Here is a 10710-nt window from a genome sequence, read left to right on the forward strand (position 1 = left end):
TTTAAAACTACTTTATTATATCATTAAATATAGTGTTAATTTTTTGAAAAGGGCCCAGAGACGACACTGAAATGAGACATATTTTCGTGTGTGCATGAACATGTCAATAGTGGTTTACCATTACGTAACACGAGTCTATCTTAAAAGATTCCAACTTCCAATCCCAAATTAATGATCATTTATCTAATTGTTTAGTTTAGTCAGCTTTTAAATAATCGCGTACAAAAATATTTTAAGAAGTCCTTATATCGATCAATAGCAAGCATGAATTATTCTGCAAATGTCTGTTTCATATGTCTGTCAAGATTAATTATTGTTAGGTGGTGCGGTGCATATATTAGAAAAGCGACCTATATAGATTAAACTCTTCTTTATAAGAAGATTAATGCACACCAAGAATTATATATATAGCTATATTGGCTTTTCTTATTGTTCGGTAGTCAAACTCACACCCAAGTCACTAAAGTTGATGCCAAATACCAACACATATAGACATATATAAACGTATGGTCGAAAACTACTTATAGAGTTGCACAAAGAAAAATAGTTTGGTTGGTCGTATTTTCAAAATTTAAAACTCATTTTTGTGTTCACTCAACCAGAAAAAAAAATCATATTGAATTTATCTCCAGACTTCAAAGTTTATATCTATTTGTTTTCTCTCAACCCAAAAGAAGAATCAAGAAAGCAAAGAAAAAAATGGGTGTTCTTGATCACGTCTCTGAATACTTTGATTGCTCCTCCCATGGTAGCTCCAAGAGACACAAAAGTCTACAGGTAACAAACTCGACCCATATATATAATTACGTTTTACATAACCACAACTTTTTAATATATTATGGTGGACATTAGACGGTGGATGTGAGGGTTTTGATAGACTGTGAAGGGTGCGAGAGGAAAGTGAGAAGAGCCTTAGAAAGAATGAAAGGAGTGAGAGATGTAACCATCGAGGCCAATGCTCAGAAAGTGACTGTGGTTGGTTACGTTGAGCCAAACAGAGTGGTGGCTCGGATCATTCACCGGACCGGTAAAAGAGCTGAGCTTTACCCTTTTGTTCCTTACGACGTTGTGGCTCACCCTTACGCGTCCGGTGTCTACGATAATAGAGCTCCGGTTGGGTACGTTAGGAACACCGAGTATGATCCACATGTATCGCGGCTCGCACGTGCTAGCTCCACTGAAGTTCGTTATACCACGGCGTTTAGCGACGAGAACGCCTCCGGTTGTGTGATTATGTGATTTTATTTGTTGTTCCTTTTGATTTTATTTTTCTGTGTTGATGTGTTTTCGATAATTGAATTTTGTTTGTTTGTTTGTTCATGTTGGTATGTAATGTATAACTAACACCGAGTTAAAAATGTAGACGGTATTTTGATGAATAGGTTATCAAAATGATAAAAAAATAAATATTAATTTGCGAGATAATAATGGCCAAAATGATACTAAAGATAGACTTTTTAATATTTTCGGACATATTAAGAAAACACATTAAACTACCATAATAAATGTATCATTTTCTGTAATTTTCAATTTTCAATAAATTTTAAACAATAATAATTCAATAAAGTCAATTAATTTTTTTGAAGTTTACAATTTTTTCGTAGAAAACACAAAAATACATTTTTGTGAAATAATTTTTTTTCTAAAAAGTCTATCTTAATGAAACGTATCTTAACGAAATGGAGGGGGTAAGTTGCATTATAACATTATTAAAAGATATTAAAACTGCTATGGTTTTGTAAGTCTTTTAGAACGATTTTCAAATAACAATATAGTAAGTTACTCAAATAATTGTGGAAGTAAATTAAAAGTAAATTTGTCGTATTACAGGAATTAAAAAAGTCTAGTTTGTTTTCTCTTGGACCTAATATAGTTAGGTGGAATTGACTAGGACGAAAAATAATGCAAATTTGATAGCTTGCGGTGGCCATCTAATCATTAGCCATGATGAAGTAGGATTATTAGTTTAGTTGTCACTAATTTACCTGTTTAAAGGAAGCATCTCATTGTTAATGATGTGATTATGAAATGAGAGAAAGTATGAATAAACGTAGAAATCATTGAAGTTAAGGAAACAACATGGATACATGTGTAGCAATCAGAGCAAATAGTTGTCCCTTAACTGTCACAAGCGTTGAAATAGTGTATTGGTTGCTATAAATTTATCAATATGATTACACGAAGTTAGCCAATTGTATTTTCTATGAACTGTATTGTGATCACTTTGGATATAACTAGTCTATCTCCTTATATAATGTCAACACATATATGACCAGGGATTAATTTCGTATCAGTTGCATTAAATGCCAGGATGTGTTTCTATGAAAATAGTTTAATCTTTTATGAAGTCCAGGTTATGTTAAGATTCACATTTTATATTAACTAGAGTTTTCTCAGAGTTTTTCTCCGCGCTACGCGCAGATTATTTATTTTAAATTAATTAAATTTATAATTTGATTTTTTTTTTTGAACTGGCTAATTTAGAATTTGAATTGTGTGTTTTATATTTTATATCTTAGACTATATATATTAATTATTTTTAGTTATTCTTGTATTGATTTTCGATTAAATTTGATCTCTATTACTTAACCACATCAGTAACATATATATTTGTCATAACAATTTACTTTTGCAATATTATCTTTCACATATGGAAAGAAAGAAACAATCCTCTTTCCAATCACGTCTTGTTCGCTACCACGATCTTTAGTAACATTGACCTGGACATTCACAACACTGTGGAAGGAAAATGCAAAAGAGCACTTCAAGCTTCTAACGTCTAAGATAGCTCTCACACGTAAAAACCAGTTATAGACCCACTTTATTTTTTATTCTCTTTGACTTTTGTACAATCCAACATATTAATATATAAATATTAACGTTCTTTTTTTTTTTGAAACTCCTATAAATATTAACGTTCATAACAAAAAAAAATAGAATAAAACCGTCCGAGTTTAGCAAAACTTTTTCTTTTGGGACAGTACCGATAATTCTCTATACATGCATATACGTGTTATTTTTCTTCGGTCTGTTCTTTTAGTTTTGAATTATAGCCACTGATTTTAACTGTACATTTTCTCTTTTGGGTAGCTAAACAGAGTTGTTACTGGACCCAAATAGACTGGACGTCTTGATGAGTGAGTATCAGGATCCAGCTTTTCAGTGTTGCACAAGCACCACTATGATGGTAAGTTGGCTAGATATGCCTCGTGTTGTCCTGCAGTTAGTAACATGGTGAAACCTCATTAGGTCACTGATCAACACAGAGAGGATTCAGGTTTGATACATAATATCTTCTCATCCTATTGAGTACTGACTTCCGATTCCAAGTAACTTCCATTCTTTTCATCTATATATATTATACCGTAATAAAAATTCATAATTTAGTTTAAAGTTACAAACTGTATAACATTAAGGAAAAAAGGTAAGCGATTCCATTAAGCTTAGCAGGACTAACACTTATTACATATTGCCATGTTGTCCTCTTGTTTCTCTCATTTATTTACTTTTTAAAATAATTTAAACGAATGCTAACACATATGACAGTATTTGTAATCTTAAGTAACGTTTGAGATGGGCTAAGATACCAATGCAAGAAGAGGACTGCTATATAGCAAGGTAGGTACGGGTGGTGAAACTTATTATTAGGGTAATTATATCATAAACATTTTGAGTTTTCAGATTCTTAGTAGTTATTGCTTAATTAAGGGCTAATCTTGCTGGTCTTAGATTATTTCAATGTAATTATGTTAACACTGAATTTCTCTAAGATTAATGCGTAAAATTTTATAAACTCACCGGAAACCTTGAGGGAGATATAACTTAAACATTATGTAGTTTGGTCTGTCAGCTTTCCATGTATTTAGTTAAAAGGTCGCACACATAAAATTAGGAAACGACTGGAATGAAAGAGCTACGTCATTATACCTGCTAAGAAACTTACTCTTAACATTTTACCAATGTGGTCATTTGTGGGCCTCTCTGAGTTTTTAATAGACGCCAAAAGATGAACTTCTCTAGATACCTCCCCTCTCTATATCCTTAAGTTTTGTTTTCTGAACTCCTCTCATCCATGTCTTTGGCAAGTGTTTTGTAAGCCTCGTCAAACAAAAAGAGAAGAAGTTTTTTGGTCAAGTGACCCAATTAGTCTAATTAGATATCACCAACCAAATATAGAGCAAAATGTAAATATATTTGTGAAATCTCTATGAACTACTCAAAAACGAATCCAGGAAAAAACTTATGTACCATTAGTAAGGTATGATGAGACTCTCCTTTTTTATTCCATAAGTTAAAATCATAATAATCACGCATTCTGGTAAAAAAACCAAATAATCACACCCATAAGTTGAAATTATAATAACTATAAAAAAAATCTTTCTAAGTAACCTTCTGCTGTCAAAAACTAGTTTTCATTTTTCATGATTGTTTCACAGGCCCCACTATGATGGTAAATTGGCTAGATACGCCTCGTGCTCTCCTACGCTTGGTGACATGGTTAGGCCCAATTATAATAGTAACTTTAGATATGCTTCGTGCCTATGCTTAGACATGGTGCAATATCATTTGGTCATTAATCATGGTCGCCTGCAACAACATCAACAATTGCCCCCTAGAAATTCTCTTATATGTACTTAAAGTAATTATTTGATGAGGTTATATGTATGGCCAAAGTCAATGACCAGTCTCGGTCAGCATCAGCATCATCTATACTAATATACTCATAAGCAGGTTGTTACACATCGTTTTCTATGGTTCATCTTCCTCTCACCACCAATATTCCATGAAACTCATCTGTCTCTCTATTACTTTTTCTGTTTATCAAAAAACCCACGCAAGCTCCTCTACCTCTCCATTGTGACCAATAAAGCCTCTAGATATATCTCTCTTAAGAACAATTTTTGCGCCTCATTCTCGATTTTATTGGCTAATCCCCAGCAGTGTACAGTTCTCTGTCATTTACCTTGTACACCATATCAACTCGAGCCCATTAGATGAGAGATGATATTATATTTTTTCCAACATAGGGCAAACTTACTATTCCTTATATAAGCAGGAGTCTTCAATGCGGAAACAAAAACTTCAAAAAAGACAGTCTAGTAAAACTGATTTACCTTCTGCAGCCCACGCTAAGATTCAAATAGAGCCTTGACAATTCCAAGGATGGATGCATTCAGCTACAAAAAAATACATGTGATGTCGTTAATGATCACATTCACCCCGAGACCATAATTCAACTGCAAAGCTAGAAGGAACAGAAATGAATGTAAAGAGCATGATGTACTGTTCTTGGAAACTCACCAGCCCCACTTGTGAGCACCCATGGCAGAGAAAAGTAGCATTAAATTTGTTGTCCTTGCATGTGCGTATTTACTTTCAGCCATGAATCATATATAAAAGTTGTCTTCATCGTAGATTCCACATCCTCCATGTTGTTTCTGTCGCTATTACTGCCCCAAGCCCTCTCATTCCAAATCTGTAAATGTCTCGGGGACAAACAAATAAAAAAGGATAATCTTAATATCAAAAACAGTGATAAGAGGCATCACTAAGACCCGAACAGAACAACCCAAACATGTACTTTTTCATTTGTAAATGAGCCCAAGCGAAACTTCCTATAATACTATAAATCCGGACACTGAAAAACACACTGAAATTCACTCGAAGAGGTAGGAATATGTCATAATTTAGTGAGCTGTAAAAAAATCTTAAACAGGTATCTCAAAGACAGTAATGATAATGATCATAAAATTTAAAAATAAGTCAAACTATTCTATTCTAGTGGCCTTTTACAAAATATCAATGCTGTAAGAATACCTCAATCCTAAAGACATTAGACAATATCTAATAACCAAGGAGAGAGGCAACTCTTTTACACTGGTTTCAAGATTAAACAAAACATTACATATGTCAGAAAATCTTGTTAACTAAAGCTGAGATATTCAACAACCTAGTTAGAAGCAAAAATCAGCAAGTAACCAGCTGTCTCACGACTGATTTACATTTTGAAAGAAAAAAAGGAACCTGCCAAAATTCTGTCTTTGAAAGTGTTATACACATTCATTATTTTCACATAATGAACACCGTTTTGTTCTCACCTTTGCATTGTAATTAGACTATAAGCTTAGTTGAGAACCACTCGTCTTGAAAATCTTAACCGAGTCTAGTCTAACTTTTTGTGATACTATTGTTCCTGTGAGCTATCACAATTCAATTCGAAACTCTGTCGTCATGAAAAAAACAGTGTAATTCAAAAGCTGAAAAGTGATCAGATCAAATTTCTTACAAATGGTGACTGTGTCTTTACTTGTGACTGTGTCTTTACCTGTGAACGACCCAAGGAAGATAAAACATAATATGAAACCTCGAGATTCCCAAGCCGTATGGAATTTGTATCCGATCAATGTGTAAGGAGGAGATGTACACAAGCCAGTTATGTTGTTGTCCATCGATTAGCTAATACCTACAGAGAGAGGTATACGTTACCAACAAACCATATATTAGATTTACCGTATAGATTGACTCTCCTGTCGCAGTTCGCATTGAACTCTTTGATCGAATGAAACCTGAATCTATTTATCTTCTTCGGTGGAGGCTGTAGGTTTTAGTTGATGTAAAAGGCTTCATATAGGAAGAGAAACAAATGAGGTGAAACGAAATCATAAAGAAGAGAGTAAATAACATATTGAATCACTTAGAGTGATCGTGGTAACGGTGAATTTCAGAGAGTTGAAACGATGAAGATGAAGTGTAAAGGTCAGAGACGATCAAACTTGGAAGTAAAAGGCTGGGCTATCTCGAAATTTAGAAACCCATATGAATGGCCCGATTTTTTTAAACGGTGGTCAAATAAATGTTTCTGATCGGGTGATTTTCCATGCTGACGTGGATAGTCTTATTAGAGCTCATATCCCTCTTTTGGTATCGTAAGATATCTAAATGTATACAAAAATAAATGGATGGTGACAAGGATGAATGCCCAAATTACTAGAACTATGCATGTAAAGTCTTTATTTTCCAAAGCTGGGCCTCCCAACGAATAGTCCAATACAAATTTTTATTTGTCAGCTAAAACTTTCGTATCAACATGTTATCGTGAAAGACAGTGCATGCCGTGTGTGCGTAAAATAAACGGCAGAGCATTTTCTTGCAGAAGATCAAAACATCCTTGTACGCGAAGGCCTAATGGGACATGAACAAGAAGGTTATGGATTGGCTTGGAGCTCCTTTCTAGGAAGGTTATCGTTTGAGTGGGCTCACAAGGTTTGAAAATCTGCCTCTGGGATGTTTCAGCTACTGCCGATGATAAGATTTTGAATGCAATGCATGTGTATGAGTTAAAGGGCGAGTAGCTCCTTTTTTAGGTTTTACAATTTCTCAATACTCATTGTAGCTCCTTTTGTTCATTTCTTGAAATGATATTTACATATTTAGCAAAAAAACAAAAGGGCGAGTAGCTTTAGGTCCGCCAGAAGGCGTCTACCACTTTTTTAACTGCTGTTAACTTATTTGAGCCAATCTATATATACAACGTTATGGCTGTATGCTATGATTCCTATTGCAAAATCCTAAATTTTGAGATTTATTTCAAGTGAAAAGAAAAGACTCTACATGACATCAAGATATCTTTTGTTAAGCAATCTGTGATCACATTCTTGTGAGAACATTGCAACCTTACAGTAAGATTGAGGACAACACAGGTCACTCAAAATCTTAGTCACTCTTGTTCTTCATCAAGCAACATGATGCTGAATGGCAAGTCTATCTCTACCTTAATACCTAGTCTGGGTATTATTAATCAATAAGATTCAAGAATCCCTAAGTATACCTTTTTTTTTTTTCATTTTAATTGAATATAAGGTAGGAGACCTCAGGAAGTGAAACTTTTATAATGAAACACCACACCAACACCATTCAGCAGATAAAACAATTGCTACTCGTCATACACAGACATAATATCAATCAACTTAGAAACAAAAGGCAGGACCACAGTTTGTATTAACAAATCATCCTTCTTGCACCGCAAAACTCAACAAGAAAATAATACAATGGAAGGAAAAGAGATCCAAAAAAGCAAAAGGAACCTGAGTGAAACTGATGATGCAGCTGAACTCTACAACTTATTTGGAATATAAATATGAAATATCTATCCAGGTGTAAATAGATGATACAAGCTTGATGGTGGTTCAAGCTGCTTTATGCCCACCTAAAATGAAGAGCAAACAAAAAAAAAGCATGAGTCAACGAGTCATACTAATTCTATGAAGCAACAGCAAAGAAACAAATAATGAAGCCCATCAAATGAATCATTGATCGACAAACTATCTCAGAGTTTCACAGTTACCCAAAAAACCTAAACTAAATGGAGAAGAGTCTCTACCTTTTCTCTTATTGGAGGCAGATGCATTGGCACTGCTGTTAAATGATCCGTTTCCATTGCCAATTAAGTTCTGATTAGCCACGCACTGTTGTAACTGATCAAAACCACAACCATCATTGATCGACACACCTCCTTGGCTACTCCCTCCAAACCCATCCTGAAGGCAATAAACCTCATCACCACACTCCACGTTACAAGGATTCATCAACATGTGTGAGAAAGAAGGAACATTAGGTTTCTGGTAAGGAAAAGACCCAATCTCCCCATCAATCCTCCCTCTCAAATCCACAAGCAAGCACTTGAGCCTCGAGACCTCAGCTTCCAAGGCCCCCTGACTCTGCAGCCTCTTCACAAGCTGGTGATTCACAGCCGTTAGCCTAGCAACCTCGTCCTCCAAGGAAGCGGCCTTAGCCTTCTTCTTCTCTCTATACTTTCTAACGGCTTCTCTGTTCCCCAAAGGCCTCTTATTATCTCCCTTCTTCCCGCAGGACTCGGCTGTATCGTCGGTGGAGACCTTCTCGTCGCTGTCCTCTGGGAGGATCTTGGTGTGGACGTGGAAGCAGGTGTGAGTGTGGGCGTTCTCAGGACCCGTGGGGTTACAGGTGTGTGTGTGGGTGCAAGCTGCGTTGGAATCCATGAGAAGCTCGTCGAAGAAAGTATCCATGGAACAGTTTGTAAGAGGTAACCCATTCATGTCGGAAGTTGAAAACACTTCCTGGTTCGAGAACTCGAGCTCGCCGTCTTCCATTGACAGAGCACACCAAGGTCGGTACTTTCTAGCTAAACCAGTGAAAATCTCAAAACTCTGATTTCACAGCAATTCGATCTGTAATTGAGAAGAGAGATTGTAGAAAAGCCCTAAAAATCAATAATACTTTCGGGCTAAACCAGTTAAATCTCCAGCTTCCGAATCGATCAAAACCCTAATTTCACAACAATTCGAGCAATTAGATCCAAGAAAACCCCTAAAAATCGACACTTTCTAGCTAAAACCCGTGAAATCTCGGGCTCCCGAATCAATCAAAACCCTAGTTTCACAACAACCCGAGGTGGAATTCGATCAGTTATTGAGAAGAGAGATAAACCCTAAGATTCCAAAATTGAGATGAGAGTGATGGATGATGATGGGAAGGGGGGAGAGAGAAAGGGGGACCGTTGATTATATAGTAGCTTTTACAATACAGTTGTCATCACTCAAGTGGTCGGCTAAAAGACATGGATGTACGATCGCGATTTCGAGTTGAAAAGAGATTCTCTTTTTCTTTTTTTATTCTTAAAAAAGTTTAATTACAAAAATATGAACGTGATTGGCTCAGCATCTTCTATATTTAAATAATTAAGTAGACTTGTATTATCATCATTTTTTTATTTGTCAAAATTATGTTATCATCATAATATATTGATAATATGGATGTAGCAAACAACTTACTTGAGAAAACAAAACATTGACTTAAAACGAATAATAAAGTTAAAACAATAATAAGTTTTTGTGATTAAAGAAAAAAAACAAATAGGATCGTTAAAACGAACACTACAAGAAAACAGCGGTATTCTGACGGACATTCCGACGGAAAATGAAATCCTCGGAATTTTCCGAGGAATTTTCGAAGATATTCCGAGGAATTTCCGAGGATATTCCGAGGGAACCCAAAATTTGGTTTCCTCGGAATATACCGACGGAATTCCGAGGAAATATCAATCCGACGGAATACCAAGGAAAAATGTATTCCTCGGAAAAAACCGATGAATTCCGAGGATATATTATAGCCGTTGGAGAGCCGTTGGGGGATTTTAAAAATTCCGAGGAATTCCGACGAACTAGCCGTTGGCGTCGGAATTCCGTCGGAATTTCCTCGGTCTGTCGGCAGGATTTCAACTATAAATACAAGCACTCCTCTTCCTCTTCATTCACTCCATATCTTCATCCTCCCTCTTACTCTATTTACACACGAATTTGATTCATAAAAATGATGTCTTCTTCAAATTATTTTCGTTCTTGGATCGATTGACCTCATTTGGATCCGAACACGAGATTGCTTACGGAAGAATACCAACGAGGTATAACCGAATTCATGGGGTTAGTTCACCGACAACCGGAAGCAAAAACATGTATGTTAAGATGTCCTTGCTCTAATTGTAAAAATAAAAAGGTTATTAAAGAGTGGGATGTTTGGACTCATCTATATTTGAGTGGGTTTACACGAAGTTACAAAATTTGGTATCATCATGGGGAAACTGATTATGAACATGGTAGTACTAGCGAACCTCAGCCAGCGGTTAGATTAGAAGAACCAATTAGAACGGATGTAGATTATGGTGTAGGTACTGAG

The 10710-nt window shown here is 35.6% G+C and overlaps 2 protein-coding genes across 2 annotated transcripts; one reads left to right on the forward strand and one right to left on the reverse strand.

Moving 5' to 3' along the window:
- Positions 1-451: 451 nt before the first annotated feature.
- On the forward strand, positions 452-1362 carry LOC106335368 (heavy metal-associated isoprenylated plant protein 26-like). The gene is made up of 2 exons (XM_013773876.1): positions 452-777; positions 853-1362. Exons 1-2 carry the CDS (start codon positions 700-702, stop codon positions 1237-1239), a joined length of 465 nt encoding a protein of 154 aa, XP_013629330.1. The 5' UTR covers positions 452-699; the 3' UTR covers positions 1240-1362.
- A 6516-nt stretch (positions 1363-7878) lies between these two features.
- On the reverse strand, positions 7879-9506 carry LOC106335366. The gene is made up of 2 exons (XM_013773873.1): positions 8381-9506; positions 7879-8206 (listed from the first exon to the last, which is right to left on the reverse strand). Exons 1-2 carry the CDS (start codon positions 9126-9128, stop codon positions 8187-8189), a joined length of 768 nt encoding a protein of 255 aa, XP_013629327.1. The 5' UTR covers positions 9129-9506; the 3' UTR covers positions 7879-8186.
- Between the last annotated feature and the right edge of the window lie 1204 nt (positions 9507-10710).

The sequence above is a fragment of the Brassica oleracea genome, chromosome C3 (assembly GCF_000695525.1).
Source record: "Brassica oleracea var. oleracea cultivar TO1000 chromosome C3, BOL, whole genome shotgun sequence".
Taxonomy (NCBI): domain Eukaryota; kingdom Viridiplantae; phylum Streptophyta; class Magnoliopsida; order Brassicales; family Brassicaceae; genus Brassica; species Brassica oleracea.